Genomic DNA, 25033 nt, shown 5'->3' with positions numbered 1-25033 from the left:
TCAGATTCAAGTCTTTCTAGACATTCTTATGACTTCTTATGTTTCTATTTCTATTGTAATACCCTTTTAAGTCACCATGCAAAAATCGGCTGCTCTAAGGCCAGTTTATTTCATTCTATTTAGGAAATACGATTTGCTTCTCAAAGTAAGAATTCTTTGTACTTTATTTTTATAAATGTAAAAGTGTTTTGCAAAAAACCAGAGGAGAAAGATATCACCTTTCCAACCTTTTCAGTTCTAAGCCATTCTTTTTTGGTTTTCCTTCTGTTGTTTGTGGGTTTCTGCTTCTGTGCTGCACTTTTTAAATCTGACCCTCAAAAAATGATAAATATGAATATCTGACTCTTTATAGATGCCTTGGTGTTTAAAATAATGTCTGTAGACATGTGTCCAAATCTTTGTTATGTTTGTGTTCTAATAATTTTTATTTGTTTTTGTATGTTTCTTGCTTCTCATTCTTTTATGTCTTCCAACTGCAATGCTACATGGTCTTCCAAGTTCTTTTTCATGTAAATGTCATGTTACTTTTCTTTGTTCTGAGCACTGCTTCCTCCATCAGTGCCTTGATTCATCAGCTTTCCTGTTACTGCCTTTCTTATTCCATTTCTTTCTTAATGAGGTAATTTATGCAGTCTATGCTAGTTGGAAGACACAATGAACTGAAAATAACTTTCCCTTTCCACTTAAATCACTTAAGAGATACAGTAAAATGTAGAGGCTATCTTGGAAGCTAACCAGGGTCAACCCTGGTTAGTATTTGGATGGGAGACTGGCAACAAATATCAGGTGATGTAGGCTATATTTCAGAAGAAGGAAGTGACAAAACCACCTCTGAGAAAACCCACTGAATCTCATGGGGTTGTCATAAATGGACAGGAAACTTGAAGGTGCACACACATATCGCCCCTGTAGAAACTGTGCAAGAAAAGCAGGGAGCATTACTAATTCCTTGCCATCTTCATTACATTTAAGACCCAGACCTTCAGTGAAACATCCCCCAGAAGATCTGGGGGAAGAGAATAAGTTTCTGTTAGCTCTCAGAATTAGCCATGACTGCTACACATGATGGTCAAGATGGATATGGCAATTTATAGAGGTATTAGGTAGGAGTCTGTACAAAAAATTATTAATTGCAGTTTAAAAGCATTTATTCAATGACTTTTGCAAGGATTTTTACAGAATCTCCACAACACACCCGCCTCTATTGGTGAGAGAATGGAAAATTACAGAGAAAATGTACACATGGTCTGTACAATTCTATGTGTATTGGTTCAAAGACCACAACTTGCTGAAAATACATTGAAGGAGCCAAATAAAAAAGACTGGCATGTGGACTGGTTACGTAATAGCCATAAAACTGGAAGCTTCTCAATTATTAGTTTTGACTTCAATAAACAATACCTTCCTTTTCCATCTTATTTCCAAATAATAGGGGTGGGTTTTTTTAAAGGCTTATGTGTTATGCCCTACGTTTGGGAAGCAAATCCTGGTTATGGCCAAAGTAATCCTATTATGTGCAAACAGGATTCAAACAGGTAGAATCTTGGATGTTCTGTAGAATTCCTAGATGCATTTTAGCCACTGACAATTTCAAAGATATCTGCTCTGTGTTTAACTTAAGCTGATCACAATCCAGGAAAAAAAATATTTTAGGAGCCATAGAGTGCTTCAGGTACTGTAGACCAGTAATGTGGAAAGTCCACAAGTTATACTTCTAATCACCTTTCTTCCAACATTAACCCTGCAAATATTATACCACTTAAATCTACTGTATCTGAAATGCTAGTGTTGTGCAAAAGAGAAGGAATGTAGTTAGTGAATGACTTTTTCAATCAGTGTCCAAAGCAGAGAGAATGTACACAATCAAAACCTTGTCCATAGTTGTGCTGATTAAGAGCAGAGTAATTTTGGTCCTCCCCATTATTGTTGATGGGTCTGGCTGATAGATGAATACCTGGGAGAAAGTACAATGAGCTAGCACCACACACCATCAAAGCTTCACAATTAAGGTTCAAATCCCTACTTATAATTCAGTTATATTCAAGAAAACTCTTAAGTCATGCACATCAAGCTGATATACACCTTTGAGAAGTCTTATGTTCTGGAGGAAGTTGGGTGTTATACAAAGTGAAAGCTTGATGAGGGGTGATGGTTGAAAGATTTCTCCCCCTTCCCCTGGCTCCTCTATTTCAAGTGCGGGGGGGGGGGGGGGACAATGTGCTTGACATTGTCAATTTAAGAAAAAAAAAAGGATACAGGCTGAGTCTCCCTTATCTGAAATGCTTGGGACCAGAAGTGTTTTGGATCTCAGAGGGTTTTTTTAATATGTGCATATAATTAAATATTTTGGAGATGGGATCAAAGTCTAATCATGACATTCATTTGTGTTTCATATGCACCTTATACATGTAGCCTGAAGGGAATTTTTTACACAATATTTTAAATAATTTAGTTCATGAAACAAAGTTTGTGTACATTGAACCATCAGAAAACAGGTGTCACTATCTCAGCCACCCATATGGACAATTTTGGAATATTTTGGATTTTGGAATTCTGGATAAGGGAGACTTAGCCTGTACATAATATTAGGGGCCTTAAAACAACTTGCAAAACAACATCAAAAGAATATACAAAGTAATATACAGTGTGGCATTCATCATCCTGTATCTCAAGCAAATATCCATCTTTTAAAATATTTTTCCCTTTTTCCTGCAAAACATGAGGGCTTGTTGGTGACTATGTCCTAGCTTTCAGGCAAAGCCTTTTTGGTATAATAAACATTGCCTACAACCTTATGTTGCAAAGTCTGTAACAGAAAGTGAAGTCTTCCTTTTGCACCTGCTTAAGTATGGACTGTGCCTGTGCTGTTTCAGAATTCACTTTTAGATACTCAGTGCTCTCCTAATTGTTAATGTCAGGATTGTGAAAAAAGCCAGGTGCACACCACTTACCTTCTGTTAAATGATGGTGTTGAGTGAGGGGTGAACATCAGCTGGAAGGAGAGGAAAAGAAAAGCATTTACTCAAAATACAGTAGAGGTGATTTTATATAACCTGTACAGACTGCCTCTCACCTGTATTGGATGCATCCTCTCGGTATCCTGGCGTTCTGGCACAGATATTCCCTCTCTCTGATCTGTGAGCCAAAACCAATATGGAACTGAACTTTGGAGAGCATATGTTTTGAATCTGGAGCAGAGTAGCATGTCTTGCTCTGACATCTTACACTACATTATTGAGCCTGTACACTCCACAGCAATCTCTCCTGAAGAGGACTGCAGTGTAAAGTGATTGGCAGTGACAACAAAGGGAAAGAATATGGAATAGCAGCATAGCAACCTTCCTCACCAGGGAAGATGTTGAGACTTAAGTATGGGGTTTCCTGCTGCTGCCCAGTATTGGGAACACTCTGACTTCGCCTCCTCACAGGCCCTTGTAGATTGAAGATACTCAAGCTGTGGGAAGGAGAGGCCCTGAAAGAAATATTAGAGTGATCAAATGCAAATCACAAAGGCAGACAATACTAAATGCTTGGCTTTTTAATGTTCAGGTCATGGTAACACCCTGGAAGAGAAGCCTGCCTTATTCCCCTTCCTGTGCAACTCACCTGTAGAATAAACTTTGAGTAGAAGCTGGAGAGGGGGTAGCTGCAAAACAAAATGTTTAAATATTATGCTTAGAATGAATGCTATAGACTAGTATATGTAGAGATGACAAGGGTAGAACAAGGTTAAGCATATGGGACCTTGTTCCAGGAGTCTAATGTGTGCTTTGTAGATTTCTAGTTGTTATTTTGTCATTTAGAGAGGTAGGACACTTCCTACTTAGGGACTCAATAAGCAATATTGTACTTGTAAACCATGATGTCCCCTATGGTTGAAGCTGATACCATGCCCCAGTGGCACTGCATTTGAAATCCTGGAGGAGGCGGTTATTTGTGGCCCTGTGTTGCCATCTTCTGGTACTCTTTATAGCAAGTCTAAAACATAGCAAAGAGTTCACTCTACCTTATGCTTTCAACTATTTCCTACCATTAGTAGAGTCAGCTGGGGTCATCCTTGAAGCTCCTGAGGCATGCTGAATAAAAATGAGAGGTCCCAGGGATTTACTATTTGTTGCTTAGAATACTGTATTTAGAAAAGTATATAAAGCTGGTAAAATGGGACAATAGTTAAAATATTTTTAAACATTTTAATTCTAAAATGTCCCTTATGGTAGCATTTGCATTATTCTTCATCACTTCCTTGAGTCACATAAGGCTCATAAACCAGAAGTTATTGGCACCTCCTAGTTCTGGAGTTCTCATTGGAAAACAGTGTGGAAGGAACAGTGATGCAAAAAACTCCATGCTTCTCCCACCCCTAATCTTGTTTCCTTTGTTGTGTCTGAAGGCATTAGTGGGCACAGTGGAAGAGCTGTTCATCCTTATTATTATTATTATTCTCCCTTCCCCAAAGGACTTCAAATAGGGCAAGGACTTCTCTTAGCATAGATGGATATTGTGAATAGCTCCTAACCTTCACAACTTCCTATGACATTGTGAATCCATAAGGAAGGAAACAGCACACCCACTGTTTCCTTCACTTTTATGATAAAAAGAAAGCAGTGGTAGGGACTCACATGCCAGCTGTGTGGGTGGCTGCCTCTGGAAGAGATGGACTCCATGGAAGAGCAGCGGCTATGCAAGAGGCAGAAAAGGTAAAGGAGTTGTCAGTGAAAAGCATAAATAGACAAGCAGGCAGTACTCACATAGGACCTTTGCCAAGAAGTCTAGATTTTTAACAGAGGAGGAAGCACTAGTCATAGCAAAAGTGAACTGTGTTATGAAATGTACAGGCCAGAATTTTACTTTTCCTGAAGGGGAAAAAATCAGGTGAAATTCCTATTGAATTTAGGGCAGGCTCCTAGATTCTTTGGTAAAAATTATTAACAGTTCATCACACCCAAAATTAAAGAATATGAATTTCCTCATGCACTTACCTAACAACCGCACTGGAGCGCTGAAAAATAGGCCGTGGTGTAACTGTAAAAAATAAGGTAATGAGTAAATATTTCATTGTCATTACTCTTTACAGCATTTAAAATAAATTGTGTTGTTTGTTTTTTTTAAAAAAACTTCAATAGGTGAACAGCAGAAAACCTGGAAAATTCCTGCTTAAATGCCTCTAAAATGCCTTAAAGGACTATTTAAAAGTAACTAGAAAAATGTTACTTATTATATGAGTACATATGTTTCCACTTGGCTTTACTTTTGGAATGCAACTTTGTAACACGCATCACTTGAAAATGTAACTCCACATTACAGGTAACTGTTAGTTGTAGTTACTTACTTCCAAACTTAATAAACTGCTGCATGCACAGTTGTTCAGGGACACCCCTGCATGTCAGCAGGACTCCCATTAATACACCTTACCTCTTTGTGATGGGGGTGTGATGGCAACTGGTCGTGGGGTGCTATTTCTGCAGCAAATTAAAAATATTTTTATTCAGTTAGGGTAGAAACTGCATGATCTTTACCCAGATGCTTGCTGCTCCATATTCTCCAATCTAGCTTCTTTGTTTGGCATAAGAAGTCCTTACTATCTACAATTCATGTGCTGCTGCTATTGATAAATGCCCCCAAAGGGTAGAATAGACACACTCACCTGCTACCTTCATGCTGTCTTGGAAAATCCTATCAAGAGAAAGATGGGGGTAAGTTTGCATAAGAACCAGATATGCACTGGAAGAGAGGTTGGTTCACTTTCATTTTCCCAATATAAGGAAAAGGACTAACTCATCCAGCAGAGGGTATCAGGAACCAAGTAACTGAAAGTGTGATTTGTTTTCAGCAACAGCTCTTACTTTCAAGTTGAAGTGCTTCTTTCTCAATTCCTTGTTCTCTTTCTGCATTGCCTCCAGCTCCCTAAATGAGGTGATGTGGGGAAAAGGGAGAGATACAAGATAAATGGTCTGAGCAAACATTTGACATTGCTTGATACATCCTTCAGTGCTGGGGATGGAGAGCTGAGCTGGGATGCATTTCTTTGGGTTCATAGAAACAAGTACTGTCATTTAACAAATGATTACAGACTATTAGTGATTGAACACAGAAGGCAGGAGGATTGTTGGATACTTTTAAAAGAAGAGCAGACATCCCTATCCAAGAATTGCAGACTTGTGTTAACTTTATTGTGAAAGGGGCCAATACACCAGTACCAGCATTATTTTCTCCAACAAAACAAAAAAACCAACTTCATAAATTGGGCGGGGGGTAGTTGGGAAATCAAGGGTACTGTATTATTGTGAGTCTTCGTCGTTTGGACTTATGGCAAACCTATCATGGGATTTTTGTGGCAAATTTTGTTCAGAGGGGGTTTGCCTTCACCTTCCTCTGATGATACAAGTGTGACTTTCCCAAGGACACCCAGTGGGTTTCCATGGCTAAATGGGGATTTGAACCCTTGTCTCCAGAGCTGTAGTCCAATACTCAAACCACTACACCATGATGACCCTACATTACTTCCTTTTCTATATGTTTGTTTGTAGAGAAGAAGGTACTCTAGACGTGAGTATAATAAATGTAGATACCCTTTTGATTATTATTAATTACATTTATACTTACCCTTGTTGGAAGGATCTTAAGACAAGTTACATTGTTCTCCCCTACCACCACCACCACCCACATCTTATCCTCACATCAACTCGATGAGATATGTCATCCTGAGATAGCATTATGGACCCAGTATCACCCTGTGAGCTTCACAAATAAGTGGGAATTCGAACCTGGGTCTTACTAGTCCTAGTCCAATACTTTAACCTATTATCTCATTATGGTTCTGCTACATCCTAAAGGCATGACTAGCATTGTTTGCCTTTGTTTGTGTGAACACAACCTGCATGTCTTACTTTTCCTGGATAGTTAGTTTTTGGAGAGCTTGTTGCAGGGCTCCATTAGTTTTTGCAGCTTTATGTTCATAGAAAGAAACCAGCAGTTCCATCTGACCTTTCTGGAACATCCACACCTAAAAAAAAAAAGGGGGGGGGGTAGAAGGGAAAGGAATAAGGAGATATTCAGGCAGTTATTCTCTTGCAGTCAGATCTGGGGACTCTGATTTGCTCAGGGATAAGAGAAATGGCATATGGGAACTTCCAGTTCTGCAGAGCATAGTTTAGGGGTAAAGCACATGCCATATATAGGTGATCACAGGTCCAGTCCTGCCAATCAGAATATATAAGGGGTGGAGAACACATAGGCATCAAGGTGTTGGATTTCCTTCAGCCCGTCAACACAACTAATGTTTATGAATGGTGACTATAGTATAACCATATAATAGACAATTCTGGGTTACATGTGTAAATGGTCTGGCTTTGAGCAAGGCAACTTCACATATTTGCTCTAATATTGCCTCCCTTTAGTGTGATCATTTGCATTATGGTCTGATGCTTGCAAGACACATGTTACAAGTGGCTCAGACTGTAAATAAGGACTATAATAGAACAGGGTCATATGGGTGAGATCAACTCAATAAGGTCTTATGCATTTTCCTATCTGTTTTCCCCCTCAAGAAGCCCCTAAATCATTTTTAAACTGAGGGAAAAAGCAACTTCTGGTCTAGAGGAAATCTCTAGAAATGAAATTTGTCAGGAAAAAAACCCCTGGTGTACTTACAGATTTGGCACTTTTACCTCTGCTTGCTGGTATTATGAGTAGTGAAAGCCAACGTGGTATAATTTTTTCAGCACTGGACTATGACTCTGGAGACCAGGATCTGAATCACCTGTCGGCCATGGAAATCCACTTAAGCAAGTCACATTCTCTCAGCCTCAGTGGAAGGTAAAGTAAATCCCCTCCGAATCAATCCGGAGGAGGGAATCTGTTATAAGTTTGCCTTAGTGTTTCCATAAGCCAGAAACTACTTGAAGGCACACAACAAGAGCCATTATGAAGTAGCCACTTTAGACTGCCTCATGAAAATTAGGAGGTTAATCAGGGATTGGGGAACCTCCAGTCAATGGCCCAGTTGTGACCAATGAGTGCTCTGTTCAGCCTATAAGCTTTTTTGCCACTTTATCAGTCAGTGATTAGAGATAAAAAGAATTTAAAGGCCACACTATTCCATAGAGCAGAGCTCTCTTTGCAGCCTAGGAAGTGGTTTTGAAGAACTGAGCAGTATTTGATATCCCAGAAAGTAGCTAAACACCATTTATAAGAGGTAAGTAGCAAAATACTACCAAATACTACCTGCTTCGAGTTCACTGCAGTCTGAGGACATAGGCTTCCTTATTACACTACACTATCACAGTTCTATATTCCAGTTTAACTGCCATGGCAACATCCTGTGCGATTCTGGGGTTTGTGGTTTAGTGATGCTGAAGAGCTCTCTGGCTAAATGCTCTCCCTAAACTGCTAATCCCAGGAATCTATAGGATGTTGCCATGGCAGTTATGAGTACAGCACTATAAAACTGTGGATTAGATTCGCTTCATGCATTGACACATGTCTGAAAAAATATAAGAACACTAAAAATGCAACAACTTGGAAAAATCTGCATTTTATTTAAAATATCCCTTTGCCAATTGTATCTCACAGGAGACTCAACTAACGTATCTGCTGTCCTCTTGACATCATTGTATGTCTTTAAAATTATCTGTTTACTGCTTGGATCTGTTGCTTTAGTCTTGTGTTGATTAATTTTTAAATTTGGGCCCCACAACAAACTCCAACTCCCAGAATTCTATAGCCTTGAGCCAGACAAGTTAAAGCAGTGCCAAACTGGATTAGTGAATGCAGCATCAGGGAGAAAGTTGGGCTGGTGATTACTGAGGCCTGTGAGAGATGCATATTAGGGCAACCCTGGCGGCTTTTAATGCTCAGATTCTGCTGAAATTCTTTTTCATGATTAACTAGCTTGAGCCTAGGTTTATCTGGGCCTTTTATCAAGATTTGTTTTTTGTAATTAAATAGCAGAGTTGGGAAATGGGAGCCTTTCTCCAGATTGGTTATTAACTAATACTCTACCTAATCGTAGCTCAACACCTACCCCTTATAGCCTCTAGGCATTAAAAGTGGGTGAAGCTTAATTTCATAAGATATCACTGGCTTGTTGAGCCAGAAAATGAATTACCAATTTCTTTCTTCTTGGATGCAGTAGATATTGTCCAAGGACCCCTTAAGGATGTTAGATACTTTATCAGCCCATACATCTGTCCTTTCTTTCAGATTTGCTGTTGTTGTGTGCCTTCAAGTCATTTCTAACTTATGGCAACACTAAGGTAAACATATCATGTTTGTTTTGTTTTGTATTTGTTTTTTGGCAAGATTTGTTCAGAGGAAACTTGCCTTTACCTTCCTCTGAGGCTGAGAGCATGTGACTTGTCCAAGGTCACCCAGTCGGTTTCATAGCCAAGCTGGGATCCGAACCCTGGTCTCCAGAATCACAGTCCATCAGTCAACCAAAAAATATCGTACAGATTTATTTTGTATTTTTGCTGCTGGGTTTTCCTTCTTTGTTCTCCTATTTGGCCCATTTTTATTGCCTCTTATTTGAGGATCTATTAGGGCTCCAGAGTACCTGATCTGTCATTCTTACTTGAGAGATGTGGGCAAAATATTTGAGAGCAGTTTCAACAGGATTTTTGAAAAACTTTTTTTCTTCTGGTTTCATCTGCAGACAAAAAAAAAAAGACAAGAAGGAGAATAAATAATTATCAGCTTCATAGAGAGGCCAAACAAGTTTAAGTTTTCTTGGTTTATTCAATCAATGGGCCTGAACAGACAGGCCAAAATAAAGCTGCTTTGGGTCACTTTGGAGGTATGCTGTTTCAACAATGCATGCGACCTAAGAGTCCAGAAGCTGCATCAAAGCCATGCTCCAATCCTAAGGACTGGAGCACAGCTTTGGTGCAGCTTTTGGCCTCTTGAGATGCATGTGTCTGTAAGAGAAAACAGATAAACTTTACACTTCATTTCATTACATATATCTGTGATTTGTTGGTTGTGACATGTGAACCAGTAACTTTGGCTTGTCTCCTCCCAGGCCACATTATGTAATGAAATGAAATGTTAAGATATATAATTAAATACTACAGTTGCGATTGTCCAAATTGCCCAAATTTTAAATTTCTATGTGTGGTTCCAGAAGCTGGACAGTGAAGAAAGCTGATAGGGAAAAATTAAACTAATCTGAGATATGGTGCTAGAGCAGAGTTTTGATATTATTATTATTAAACATTATTTATATAGCACTGTAGATTTACACAGCGCTGTACATACAATAAAAAATCGATAAAAATGAAACCTGCCAATGGCATACATTCTACAAAATACATATAAAACAATAGATAATAATACAAGATAGAATTAGATAAAATAAGCAAGCAACAAATTAAAAACATCAAATATCCCATATCAAGCAAATATCAAATAACAGTCAGATAACACTCTGGACTGCTAAAAAGATAATACTCTGGACTGCCAAAAACACTAGTGGATGGGTCCTAAAGCAAATCAGGCCTGACCTCTCCCTAGAAGCAAAGAGCACTAAACTGAGGTTGTCATATTTGGCCATATCATGAGAATTTGTCTTGTTTTGGTCATATCACTAAGAAAGACTATAATGCTTGGTAAAGTTGGGGGCAATAGGAAAAGAGGAAGGCCACATTCCAGATGTATAGATTAAATTAGAGAAACCACAGCCATGAATTTGCAAGAGCAGAGTGGTTGAGGATAGGTGTCTTGAAGGTCTCTCATTCATAGGGTCGCCATAGGTCAAAGTCGATTTGAAGGCAGTTAACAACAAGACCACATTATAATCATAAGCAAAAAATAAACCATTGTGTGTGGCTCTGGCTTATTTAGGCTGGGAGTTCCTGGGCTGCACATCACAACAAACCATGGATAAAAAGTCCTCAGTTTGTTTAATCATTCCTGCTTGTAGAAGGAACCAAGTGGGAGCAATCGGGCAGAGAGTGCACCAGCAAGCCATGTCATTCACAATAATCTAGAATTCTGATTTATCATGATGTGTAAACATGGCCACTGTGACAGTTTAAATTCTTACATGTTTAACTTTGAAATATGTATTGATTTGTTTAATGCAGTCATCCCCAAACTCTGGTCTTCCAGGTGTTTTGGACTTGAGCTCCCACAATCCCAGACTGTTGGCCAAAATGGCTGTGGCTTCTGGGAGCTGAAGTCCAAAACACCTGGAGGACCAGAGTTTGGGAATCACTGATTTAATGCATTTAAATTCTGCCTTTCCTTCAAGAAACAGAAGTAGTGTGTAAGTTTCTTTGACTGTTATCTTTGTAAAAGCCATATGAGGTAGGTTAGAAAAAGACATAGACTGAAGCATCATTGCCCTTCAGGGTGAAGTAGAAATGGGGTCTCCACAATATCACACTAGAATAAATAATTACCCGTCTATTGTGAAAATAAATAGGGGCTGAAGTTATGCAAAATGAAAGTACTATATGTTATAGCATTTATTAATACAAGAGATGAAGGATTTTTGGAGACGGGTCTGCTGTTTAGAACAGAAGTAGTGAGAGGAAGCCTTGCTCAGTCAGGCTCTCACAATATTAATTACTTTGATCAAATCTTATAGAAAAAAATGGATGTATCTGCTTATGAGAAAGACTTGTGTATACTTGTCTGCTCCCACATTCTCAGATGACTATTCTTTTGATTCCAAACAACCTAGTAATGATTATATTCTACCTCTGCACATCATGCTTCCACATTGTCATAGCTGTTTGCTTGATGTTCAGATTGTTTTTTTAAGGATGCTATTGACATCATCGCACACTCAAATGGAAAGAAAAAGTCAAATGTCAACCAGGATGTTTCTAATGATGGCTGTATCTAGACAAAACAAGAGACTGTATTTCACAATTCTGCTTACTGCTCGATTGTTTGCTCTGTATAAATACAAAGTATATAACAGTAGCCTAAATGGATATGGTATATAAATAGAACAGTTGCGTTGTAGAGAGAGCCAAGAAAGAGAGGTAAGAAGGTAAGGTTCTGCCTCAGAGAAACCGCAACTTACATTATCATTGAGAAACAAATATTTGCAGCTTGTTCCACAAGACGGGCATTTATCTGCCAGGATTAAAGGGCAAACAGTGTTAATACAGCCTGCTGGAAAATTAGCATGGATAATACTAAGTGCTCTGAAACTTCAGTATAGGTTAGTCCTCTAAAAATATGAGCCAGTCTTCATATGTGTGTGTGTGTGTATATATGTGTGTGTGTGTGTGTGTGTACACACACACACACACACACACACACAGAGCACTGTATTATTTCTGACCTCTAGCATTTTAATCTTTTAGCAGCTAAAAATTCCTAGAATGTTTCCTGCTGTCACACGACTTCAGAGTGTTACTAATGGGTAACTAACACATTGTCAACATACGTTAATGTGTAGGATCCAGGAGACTAGCATGAAATCTAATTCATTCTGTCTCTGTGTGGGAATCAGTGTCCATGCTCATTCTGAGGTGTTTGTGTGTGTAACATCTGTGTAACATCTGTGACTGAATCTTGCATCGAAAGGTATAGTACAACTATCACATTGCGACTCTTACCTGTACCAGCACAATTCTTGCAAAATATGTGTCCACAGCTGGTGACACAAAAGTCAGAGGTTTCCTGACTAAAGCAATGGTTGCAATGAAACCAATCCATTTTGCAAGAGGGAGAGGTAAGGCAGATGTCCCATTCAGATTCTGTTGGGGAAATGGATACAGATGTCAGGCTTTATAGGGGAAGGTACACAGGCCGACACATTGCAAATTCTCAGGATTTCATGTATTGGAAAAGAAGTATGGCAGGGGAGCCAGGAATTGAAGAAAAGAGTTATTGGTTTAAAGGTTAATATACAGTGATTAGGGAATGCTTAAAACTGGAGCATTTATCCATGATAAAACAACATTGGACACAGTGTGAAGCTTAGATGAGGATCTCTCAGTCAGGGAACAGAGATTTGGCATTTTAAAACTGTATTGAATTTTCATTTTGTTAGTCACTTGGACCTTTTAAGAAAGCTGTTTTTATTATGTGTCTTCAAGTCATCTCCAGCTTACTGTGATCCAATCCTAGGATTTTCTTGGGTAGATTTATTCAGAGGTGGAATGCAAAGATATAGCTGTGTTAGTCTGTAGAATCAGTATGTAGAGGGATCTTGTAGCACCTTTGAGAATAACTGAAATAAAGAAATTGGCAGCATGCATCTGAGGAATGCATCTGGCTGCATTCCTCAGATGCATTCCTCAGATGCATCTGAAGTCTAGGAAAGCTCAGGCTGCCAATTTCTTTCAATTAGTCTCAAAGGTGCTACGTGATCTCTCTAAGTACTGATTCAGAGGTGGTTTGCCATTGCCATTGCCTTCCTCTGAGGCTGAGAGAGGGTGACTTGCTCAAAGTCATTCAATGGGTTTCTGTAGCTGAACAGGGATTCAAACCCTGGTCTCTTAGATTCCTAGTCCAACACTCAGACCACTATATCACACTGGCTGGCATAAAGGCAGGAAGGCAGAGAGCAAGCGTGGTGTAGTAGTTTGAGCATTGGACTATGACTCTGGAGACCAGTGTTCGAATCCTTACTCATCCACAGAAAGCCACTGAAAGACCTTGGGCAACTCACACTCTCTCAGCCTCAGAGGAAGGCAAAGGCAAACCCCCTTTGAACAAATCTTACCAATAAAACCCTGCAATAGGGATCAACTTAGGGTCACTGTAAATCAGAAATGACTTCAAGGCACAGAATAACAAAATACAAGCTTTTAATAACAAAATATCACATACTTTTTTCACAATTAAATTATAGTCTAATTTAACTAAATACAGTTAAATCAAACTGTATTTTGATTAATTTGACTGTATTTAGTTACGGTAAGGGGATGAGTTTTTAGTTGTCTATCTGTTATGTAATTGTGTATGCATTTTTGTAAACCGCCTTGATCTGTTGGAAAGGTGGTATATAAATAAAATTTATTATTATTATTATTATTATTATTATTAGTCTGCCTTATTGCGTGGGAAAGATTATAGCAATTTCACAAAGCCAAGAGAACAGCTACTGCCTCATCCAACAGCCATAATCGGTGGACATAAAGATCCATTTACTTAAATGGTATAGTTAAATATGTGCCAAAATGTCTTCTGTTTAAATAATTTGGCTTCAGAGAAATTAAAAGGGCAACATTGTTGCAGGAAAACAAAATATTTTTGCATATTATGTTTGACAGCATATACATTATTGTCTGGATTCAGTATTTTGCAGAAACACTTTAGCACATGTTTTTAAAAAGTGATATGATTCCATGCGTTTTTTTCAGGGCAGTATTAATTTATAAAACCCACTTGTATTAGGCTTTTGTTAAATCACAGCTCACACCCATGTCATCATACTGATGTGGGCTTTTTTTGCAGCAATTGTGCAACAAGCAAGAGTTATTATTTCCATAATATTTTTATAAATTTTGTTTATTACAGCAAATAGCAGACATATGTACCATAGAAGATCACAGAGTGGTCCAAAAATAGGCCCAAAAAAGTGCCTTCTCCATGTTTGGGGCTGCAATGCTACAAATTACAACCGATGTATCCTATGATCAAGAATTAGAGGAGCTGTACTCAAATATATCTGCAGGGCATCCTATTGCCTACCACTCCAAGTCTAAAATAAAATAAATAATGTATTATTTATTACTGGTAAAACTGTGAACAGAAAGATTTTTGCAGACTTTTCAGACTCATTAGGGGATGATTGCTCTGTTACAGAGTCCATATTTTTATGCAGAAGGCTACAGATTGAGTCTCTGGCATATCTTGATCGATGCCAGGGAAAGTTTTAATCCTGAAATCCTGGAGAGATAATAATAATAATAATAATAATTATTATTATTATTATTATTATTATATTCCACTTAATCTCAGGGAATCCAAGTGGACCACGACAGTCAGCGTGAACAGTACTGTACCAGATGAATCAATGGTCTCATCTAGTACAAAGTAAATTTTATGTGTCTTTGGGGAACCATGCATCATGGCACAATGAATGCTAGCTTTAATAATCAGACAAAAGTGCAAGCTGTTATTTGAACTGGGGTTCTTTAATATATTTTTTTTAAAAACCCACATAAACAGGTTCCATCTCTCGCATTGTTTCTGCACCGTGGCAATGTCATGCCATAATACCGTCAACCCATGATATTTTATGTTTTACTGCACAAATCTGTGGATAGAGATATGCCCTGAGATTTAATAGTGGAGTTGGAGAGGATCGCTTTAATAATAATAATAATAATAATATATTAATGTTTATGTCCCACACTGACACCAAAGCAGGGCCAGTTCACCAGTTTTACAGGGCACTCCATTGATGGAGTGTCACCTGATGGCAAAATGAGGTATCTCAGTTTAAGACATGGCAACCTATGGTTTGGATTTTTTTCCCCCCTAATTCACAAATTCTAACTTTTTAAAAATCTTTTAAGATGTAAGCAGATTCCCCCCTTTTTTGGTGCAAGAGAGTGCTGTAACATAATGGCCCTCTGAAAACACTGGAAATTATGTTTCAGATTAAGCCCAGGGCAAATTATACTCTCTCAGACTCAAAGGATGGCAATGGCAAGCCTCCTCTGAAGAAACTTGCCAAGAAAACCCTGTGACAGGCTTGCCTTAGGGTCACCATACATCAAAAATGACTTGGTCTGCATCCGCACTGCAGAAATAATGCAGTTTGGCACCGCTTTAACTACCATGGCTCAATGCTATGGAATTCTGTGGATTGTAGTTTATTGTGGGATCTAGAGTTCTCTGACAGAGAAGGCTAGATATCTCACAAAACTACAATTCCCAGAATTGTTTAGCATTGAGCCAAGGCAGATAATCTATTCCTCCTAATAATCTGCCTATTTTAACCCTTTTGATCCTTTTGGAAAGGTGGGATATACTGTAAATAAATTTATTATTATTATTATTATTATTATTATTATTATTATTATTATATTACAGGGTGAATGCTACCTATTCCAAAATTATCAAGCCCACAATTGATAAAGTCTTTCTTCTAAAATTGGGATTGTTTCCCCTAGATATGCTTTTTGGTCTCTCTCTTATTTTTTCTGACTCCTTCCCGCCTTTTTTCCTCAAGGTCACTTTGACTCTCTGGCGCTCAAACGACCGTTAAAAAAGGCGGGAAAATTCAGCTCCTGAAAAGCATTAACGAGGCTCCAGTGGGCGGGGCTTCGGGGCTGGCTGGCTCTGAGGGGGAAAAGTGGAACAAAATGGAGTTGGGATTGTTTGGAGGACAGAGGGGAAACCAGGCAAAATAAGACGTCCTGTGTGTAAAAACTAAGGTCCAAAACACACTGCAGAAATAATCCAGTTTGAGACCACTTTAGCTGCCCTGGCTCAGTGCTAGAGAATCCTGGGATTTGTAGTTTATTGTGGCATCAGAATCATGGGCACTAGTTTTGTGAGACATTTTTAGCCTTCAGACAGAACTTTGGTGCCACAATAAACTACAGTTCCCAGGATTCCCTAGCATTGATCCAGGGCAGTTAAAGTGGTCTCAAACTGGATTATTTCTGCAGTGTGTTTTGGGGCCAGAGAGATGTTTAAAACAATAATGCATCTTAGTCTATATATGATGAAAGCACAAAATTCCCTTGCTTTAACGGGGACAAAAATTGTGTACTTGTGATAGTTTCATCCAAGTTAATAATAATTGTTGGGAAGGTAGAAGTTATGATGGCAAAGACAGATAAACATGATGCCTTTTAAAGAATTTAGTACTGAGTGTAGGTATTAGAAGATGCATCCAGCTCCATTCATGTCCTGGAAAAGGAGGACATCTAGGTGAAGGAGATGCTAAGGTTGCAGGGAAGCTAATGGGGATTAGGAGAATCAGAGAAGAATTATAATGGGCTATAATAATTATGACTCCAGAATAAGAATGGTGAAGGGATTCAAATGTGAGATGGAAAGGCTGCTTTTAGGAACATAAGAACCTTGCGTAGTATTGTCAACTCTGACTGGGAACAATGTCTATGATTTTAGACATTATTCTTAGTCCTCCTTAAAGATCCCTGGTAGTGTCCCAGGTGTGTTCAGGGTGGGATTTTGTGGAAGCTCCTTGGCTAGTGCCAACCACAATTAACGCAGTTTGACACCACTTTACCTGCCGTGGCTCTATGCTATGGAATCCTGGGATTTGTTTTGCTGTGGTGCCAGAGCTCCGATAGAAGTGAAACATCCGACAAAACTACAAACTCCAGAGTTCCTTAGCATTAAGAAACAGCAGTTAAAGTGGTGTCAAACTGTGTTAATTCTGCAGTGTAGATGCAGCCTTTGTCTCGGGTATGTAGCTAAAAGAGAGAGAAATGAAAATCATGCTCCTCCAAATAAGAATTATGTCCCCTCAACAAATTTCCACTCAATCCCCAAATTTCTAGTATTGCAGAGGGTGAGACACTAAAGAAAGTTCACACATGGCACCCTTGATTTGATGTTCTCGCATTCCTTTAATATTTTTTCCCCTGATGCCTAAACTGTATTTCTAAATGCTCAACCAACGTTTTAAGTTACTGCAAGGCTAGACATTTGGACACTGAAGGGAAATTTCATAGGGAAAGCAGAATTCTTACAGGGGAAAATGCCCTTATTTTGCCTCCCTGTAGGTTACTTTGTCTTTTAATAGAGAATCCCAAGAGCCACCAACTGGAGCCCAGTGCAAAAATCAGGCACATAAACAGCTGTTGAGTAACACTGACCCTGTGTATGAATGTGAATGTAGTTTGCTATCACATTTCCAAACATAAATACAGCTGTAGTTATCAACACATTTCATAATAAGCTGTACAGAAGTGTATGTATATGTGAAAGAAAGATGTACTTTGGTGTACATTTTGCCTCTCCCTGACCTAGAACTGGTAACCATATTTGAATGCAATACCTTACATAACAACAACAACAACATTTATTTGTAACAACCTTTCCAGCAAAGGGCGGCACCAGAACATGTACAATAAAATATGAACAATAAAACACCACACTATAAAATACTAAAATAATATACTAATATGCTAAAAACAAAAACAAACAAAATCCTCCTCTGTCTCCTTCTGTATCCTCCTTTTTTCTGCCTCCATTTTCTCCCACAGCTGCTGGAGCTGTGAATATGGGAATATATTGCAATTTTTAATGTTTATTTATTAATGATTCCACCTTTTTTTTTTACATAAATGCAGGGCTATTAATAAAGTAAAGCAAAACAACAATGTATCAGATGAACAGAAAGGAGGAAATCGCATGACAGCTGTGAACAAACATACAAAAACGTCAGGCAGAGGAGCAAAATTCTGTCTTCCAGAACCTGTGCCTTCCTTACTATCACCTCCTGTGTATTTCTTGGCATTGTGCATATGCAGATCTTTATTTATTGCATATGTATACTGCATTCCTCTCTAATTAGTAGACACAGCTTTTCTCTTCATAACAATTATGTGAGATAATGTAGGTGGATAAAAGCACCAAGACTGACTGTCCCACTGGGATTCATGGCCAAGTGGGCACTACAATCTGGATCTCTTAAATCCCAGTCCAGGGTTACGAACACTGCATCAGACTGCCTGTCATACTGATCCAAATGCATGTAGGGTTCTTCCATATTAGAGAGTATCTAAATTATAGATTACTACTCACATGGAGACGCAGCCCTTTCACATTGAAAAAGACCACAGCCGCTACATGCAGGTTGTGTAAGGGACATGCCTGGCAGCCATAATACTATAGTAATGAGTTTGTGAACACATGTGGAGGCCTTATAACCCCTAGTATAATAGAAGCAAGCTGCATGAAATAAAAATAGGCTAGGAGTGCATCTACGCTGTAGAAATAATGGTTTTATACCACTTTTAGCTGCCATGGTGCTATCCTACAGACTCTTGGGATTTGTAGTTTTGTGAGATACCAACACTCTACTTTGTAAAATTACAAATCCCAGAAGTCCATAGGATGCAGCTACAGCACTTAAAGTGGTATCAAATGGCATTTCTACAGTGTAGATAGATGCGCTCTAGGAGAACAAGACACAAAACAAGAATAAATATGAAACATATTTATTTATGTTTATATTTCTATACTATCTGTAAACCTTAAGAAAGAACCCCAAGTCAGTTTACAACAATCAGGTCTCAAGCAGAATATTCTAAGAGATAAAATAGGACTATAGCTAGCAGCATATAAGCCTGGAAAAATAAAGATACCTGAAAGACACAACAGAGTTCTACAATGGGACACTAACATTAAAATATCTCTGCCCCACAGCTGAACCCATTACACATCTCTTTGCGGCAGAAGATAGAGTGGTACTGTATTACCAAAGAAGACCAGAATTATAGGCAGGTACTTGCAGAAAGAGATAATTCTTGAAAGAACTGTTAATTGTCATTGATCCAAAACACATTGCAGAAATAATCTATCTGGAGACTGCTTTAATTGTCTTGGCTCAATGCTTAGGAATTTTGGGAACTTTAGTTCGGTGAGACATTTAGCCTTCTTTGTCAGAGCTTTCTGGTGCCACACTAAACTACAATTCCCAGGATTCCATAGCACTGTGCCAGGGCTGTTAAAGCAGTCCCAAACTGGATTATTTCTGCAGTGTGTTTTGGGCCATTAAAAAGCCTGGAAAGAAAAGGACAGAGTGAACAAATCTTGCCAAGAAAACCCAATGATAGCTTCTCCTTAGGGTCGCTCTAAGTCGGAAATGACTTGAAGGCACAGAACAACAAAGTGTAGTACTAAAGGCATCAAGCACATGTGCCTAGAGAGAGTTTGACAGTTAGGGTATCATGATTAGAAAAAAAAATTCCCCTTTCTTCTTCTTACCCTCTTGCTTTATTCACCCAATGAATGTTTGCAAAATGAAGACATTGACAGAGGGAGCTACAATGGGTCTACTAAGGTACTCTCCCAGCTTCCATGTTTTTAGATCTTGGCTGCAGGGCTACTGAGTGCAATCCCACTCTTCCTATCCACCTGCGTCTTTTGCATTGTTCGGCTAATGACCTGGTAGCTCTTCAAAATATATCTACAGTACACTGTAGATACATCTCGTTATCTGTCATTTCATCTCTCTAAGGAATGTCAGGAATTTTACTTGTGTCTTGTATGGTGTATTATACGTGTCCAGAGGAGGGCGACCGTAATGGCAAAGGTTCAGGAAACCATGCCTTATGAAGATAGACTTAGGGAGCTGGGGATGTTTAGCCTGGAGAAGAGACGGTTAAGAGGTGATATGATAGCCCTGTTTAAGTATTTGAAGGGATGTCACATTGAGGAGGGAGCAAGCTTGTTTTCTCTTGCTCCAGAGAATAGGACCTGGAGCAACGGATGCAAGCTACAGGAGTAGAGATTCCACCTAAACATTGGGAGGAACCTCCTGACAGTAAGAGCTGTTTGACAGTGGAATATGCTGAGTATGGCAGAGTCTCCTTCTTTGGAGGTTTTTAAACAGAGGCTGGATGGCCATCCGTCGGAGCCTCGGAGGTGCTTTGATTGTGACATCCTGCATGGCAGGGGGTTGGACTGGATGGCCCTTAGAGTCTCTTCTAACTCTATGATTCTATGAATCAAATCCTCTGTGAGTATCCATAGTAAACTGCATTTTCCTTATCAACCCACCTGAGGTCACACCATTGGCCAATGTTGGGTTCTGAGTCCTATTAACTGAAGAACAAATAAACTAGAGAAGAATAGGAATAGCAAAGCGAAAGGAAAGAAAATGTACTTGATGGAATAACTGATGGGATGTTAATGAAAGAGAGAGTGGGGTGAAGGAAAGGGAAGTGAGTGGTAAAAGAAGAAAGAGTCCAGTGGAGGATGTTGGCTCCAAAGGCATGGGGAGATGAATCTGCTCTAACTTTAAATGTGCTGACTGGGGTTTTTTACAATAAAGTTTTATTTATTTATTTATTTATTTATTTATTTCATTTATTTCACTTATATGCCGCCTTTCTCCCAGAAAGGACAATGGTCCAAAACACACTGCAGAAATAATCCAGTTTGAAATCCCTTTAACTGCCCTGGCTCAGTGCTTGAGAATCCTAGGATTTGTAGTTTATTGTGGCACCAGAGCTCTTTGACAGAGGAGGCTAAATGTCTCACAAAACTACAGTTCCCAGAATTCTCTAGCATGAAGCCAGGACAGTTAAAAACGGTCTCAAGACTGGCTTATTTCTGCAGTGTGTTTTGGACCAAAGTCTTGGCTAACGCCTTTACCATTCAGACTAAAGTCCAAATTGGATTAACTCTCCCACTGACATGAGAGCTACTGGTCTTCAGCAGATAAATTGAGGTGGCAGGTAGTACAAGTAGGACTGGAATGAAAAGTATGTTGCTGACAAGAAAACACAGAAGTGGGAGTGTTAAAGGGGAATAGGATATATGTGGAAAGCAGCATTAACACAAACAAGAGGTGTAACAGAACTAGTTGGTAAGAAATCTGAATGTGGAACAATAGAATTTAGGGTGGCAACTCATTATTAAAGCAAAGCCAGAGAAAAGAGTATTAAATAAGATTATCACATTTTGCTTGGCAAGGCCTATGTTCTTTTAATCACTGCCTCACAGACATATCCGATAAGTCATGTTTTTCTAAACCATGGTGTCTAATTGAGGAAAGCTGCGTCTGTGCAACTGTTATCTGTCCTCCAGACAATACCGCTGCTAGAGGGAACGCTGGCCACACTAAGGACTCAAGCAAATGAGGAGTTTTAAGAAGCTGAGCTATAGGTACAGAGGGAAACTTCCTAAACATTAGGAAGAACTTCCTGATGCCAAGAGCTGTTTGATGTGAAATACGCTGTCTTGGAGGATGGTGGAGTTTCCTTTGGAGGTTTTAAAACAGAGGCTGGATGGCCATCTGTTGGGAGTGCTTTCATTGTGTAGTCTTGCATGGCTGAAGGTGATTGGAGTGGATGGCCTTTATAGTCCCTTCCAACTTTTGGATTCTATGATTTTATACAGTGAGTGAGTGAGTGAATAGTAGTATCAAGGTAGCTGTTACCATATATGGACCCTTGGTTCTTTTAGCTTGCTGCAAGCAGGAGGCCGAACAAACATCACTGTAGAAAAAGTTGAAGCTAATAGTTGAGGACAGTGATATAATGAAGCCACAACAACTCACAAGGTTGTGGTGCTGGGCCATTTTGATTAGCAGAGATGACTAGATCATCTGCCAATCCTTTCAGGCTTCCCAATTTCCTCATAGTTTAGCTTCAACCAGAACGGTACTTGTGCAAATGGATTTTTAACAGAAATAATATATTGTTATGAGGTACTCTGGTTGTCATGCGAGCTACAATTGGACCTCCACATTTGTGGCTTTGACTTTTGCTGCTTTGGTTATTTGTGGTTTTGATTGTCGCCCCACATTCTCAGAACATCTGGAAAGAACCTTTTGGAGTACTCAAAAACCAGGCTAACAACAACTTCTTACAGAACATTCACCACCGCGGCCCCCAGATTGTGGAACCGCTTGCCGGAGGAGATCAGTCTTATCACCACCTTAGATGCCTTTAAGAAGGCACTAAAGATGGATCTCTTCTGGCAGGCCTACCCACCCAATCTTTTATAAGAGATCTTAAATACTCCGCTTCTGATCTGATTGTATGAATGTTAATGTGAATGTTAGTTGATGAACCATTATTTTAGTGAATTAATAGTAATGTCATTGTTTTAATTATTGTATTTTATATGGAATTGTTTTATTGCTGTAATCCTGCCTTGATCCTCAGGGAGAGGTGGGAAATATAAATTGTTGTTGTTGTTGTTGTTGTTGTTATGTTAACTCTAGGAATCTCTAGGTCCTCCAGAACAACTCTGCCAGAAGTTGACCATAGCGTTGTGCAGGAGAACCTAGAAATTCCTTGAGAAACCACTTCTCTAGGCATTTGTAGGTACTCCATCATGATTCTGTGATCACCTTCTGGGAGATGTTGACCATAGAGTTGCACTGGAGGACCTGGATATCCCTAGAGAGGTGTTCTCCTAGGTAAAAATATATATATTTATTTGCCATTTTCCCACATTCATGGGGTCCTTCACCACCAAACCCAGAGAATGCAGTGTCTCATACCACAAATGTGTGTGGACTACTGCTCTGAAATGTAGTCTACACTTTCAAATGCCACAATAATGTCCCAGTTTTTCAGGTGCCCCAGGACCTTTTGTTGTTTTCTTGCAACAGAGCTATCCCTTTCAAAATGGTTTGCCACAGAGTTATTGCTGATGAGCCATCATCCCCTGCCCCCACATGCTGCTTTCTTCTCATTCTTTGCTGTTATCGTCTCTCCTTCCCAGCCCTGACCTTTGTTCTTTTCTGTTCCAGCTGATATGATGATAAAAGAGTCAAGGTGCTCCCCAAAGGTTGGACTTCACCCCCACTTTGCAGGAGAAGGTGCGGGATCAGCAGAGATGCAGAAGGAGAATGTGCCAAGCAAGGGGAATTGGGGACAAGGAACAGAAGGGATGGAACGTGGTGCGGGGGAAGAAAGAAGCAGAATACTATGCAGGAGAGAGAGGAGACACAAAGTACTGTCATTTTAGTCTTTATTCCATTTTCCCAGTGCTTTTTTCCCTTCTGTCAGATGTCTCTTTTCCTGTTTTATTAAATTATAAAATCTCCTGAGACTTAAAAAACAACAACCGAGAGCAAAATGTATGTAGAGAGATCTTGCTGCACCTTTGAGATTAACTGAAAGAAAGAAGTTGGCACTAGACTAACGCCTACTTCCTCAGATGTATATGGAGAGCAAAATAAACACTCAATTTTTATACACAATCTGGGCCAGGGCCCATTTAAAACCTTTGGTTCTTGTATTTAGGTCTCTGCAGTCCCTGGCAGCTCAGCTAGCATAGTGTGCACCATATAGAAATTTAACGTCTAAGGGCAAAGGATTATTGTCTGTTCCACCAAGGCGCACGCACAGCTGTGTCAAGGCTGCAAGCCTTTCAAGATCTGGCTCTGCATCTGTGGAATGGCCTTCCTTTGGACCTCCAGCTGGAGGAGGATCTGACCTGTTTTCGGAAGGAGCTGAAGACCTTCCACTTTGATTAGCCGGATGAAGCTGCTGAGTTGCGCCTGAGGTTGCTGAGATGGGTAGTGGCTAGTGGGATGTGGGGGATTTGATGTATGTTTATAGTGTTATGTCTTATTGTCTCTGTCTTTGATTGTATATGTTTGATCTTCCGCCCTTTGGCGGAAAGGGCATTATAAATAGAATCATAGAGTTGGAAGAGATCGCAAGGCCCATCCAGTCCAACCCCCTGCCATGCAGGAACTCATAATCAAAGCCCTCCTGACAGATGGCCATCCAGCCTCTGTTTAAGAACTTCCAAAGACTGCCACATTCTGAAGCAGCACATTCCACTGTTGAGCAGCTCTTACTGTCAGGAAGTTCTTCCTAATGTTTAGGCTGAATCTCTTTTCCTGTAGTTTGAATCCATTCTTCCATGAACTAGTTATTGGAGCAGCAAAAAACAAGCTTGCCCCAATCTCAATATGACATCCTTTCACATATTTAAACATGACTGTCATATCACTTTATAACCTTATTTTCTCCAGACTGCACATACCCAGCTCTCTAAACGGCTCTTCGTGGGGCATGGCTTTTAAATGTTTCAACATTGTAATCACCCTCCTTTGGACACAGTCATAATGAACATAATTACTATGATGATGATGATGAAATAAAAGATGAAAGTCATAAATGAAATTGACTGTATTGAACAAAAAGTGGATAAATGAACAATAGGTGGATAAATTGCCCAGTGAATCATGGTATGTGGATTAGCAGAGAAGTATGTGCCTGGTGGAAGGTTTGCTATTATTTACCAAGGACAGTTTTATGTTTCTATATTTTTCAGCATAGCCCCTTATCAGAAAGACCTAGCCTGAAGGGCAGCAAGTTATCTTTTACAGACTAGGGCACTTTACAGCTCTTTGGGGAGAAATCTGGCTCTAATCTGAGGATTTTTG

General features: G+C 39.4%; 1 protein-coding gene across 9 annotated transcripts; it reads right to left on the bottom strand.

Annotated features, from left to right (window-relative positions):
- Positions 1-233: 233 nt before the first annotated feature.
- Positions 234-17131, bottom strand: LOC149304205 (E3 ubiquitin-protein ligase RNF212B-like). 9 transcript variants are annotated; one of them, XM_089479792.1, is made up of 17 exons: positions 16691-16722; positions 14502-14665; positions 12573-12713; positions 12032-12084; positions 9572-9646; positions 6888-7003; positions 5844-5904; positions 5645-5673; positions 5413-5459; positions 4980-5022; positions 4620-4677; positions 4031-4076; positions 3607-3646; positions 3348-3472; positions 3074-3135; positions 2952-2992; positions 235-1954 (listed from the first exon to the last, which is right to left on the bottom strand). In XM_089479792.1, the coding sequence occupies exons 3-17, from the start codon at positions 12670-12672 to the stop codon at positions 1921-1923; spliced, it is 930 nt and encodes a 309-aa protein (XP_089335918.1). In that variant the 5' UTR covers positions 12673-12713; positions 14502-14665; positions 16691-16722; the 3' UTR covers positions 235-1920. The 9 variants fall into 9 exon arrangements, with proteins under 9 accessions (XP_089335923.1, XP_089335918.1, XP_089335919.1 ...); XM_089479793.1 differs by lacking the exon at positions 16691-16722 and adding an exon at positions 16175-16278; XM_089479790.1 differs by lacking the exon at positions 16691-16722 and adding an exon at positions 16018-16163.
- Positions 17132-25033: the final 7902 nt, after the last annotated feature.

The sequence above is a fragment of the Sceloporus occidentalis genome, unplaced genomic scaffold (assembly GCF_023333645.1).
Source record: "Sceloporus occidentalis isolate IW3139 unplaced genomic scaffold, rSceOcc1.0.p SCAF_14, whole genome shotgun sequence".
Classification (NCBI taxonomy): domain Eukaryota; kingdom Metazoa; phylum Chordata; class Lepidosauria; order Squamata; family Phrynosomatidae; genus Sceloporus; species Sceloporus occidentalis.
This window is presented reverse-complemented; position numbering and strand designations above follow the sequence as displayed.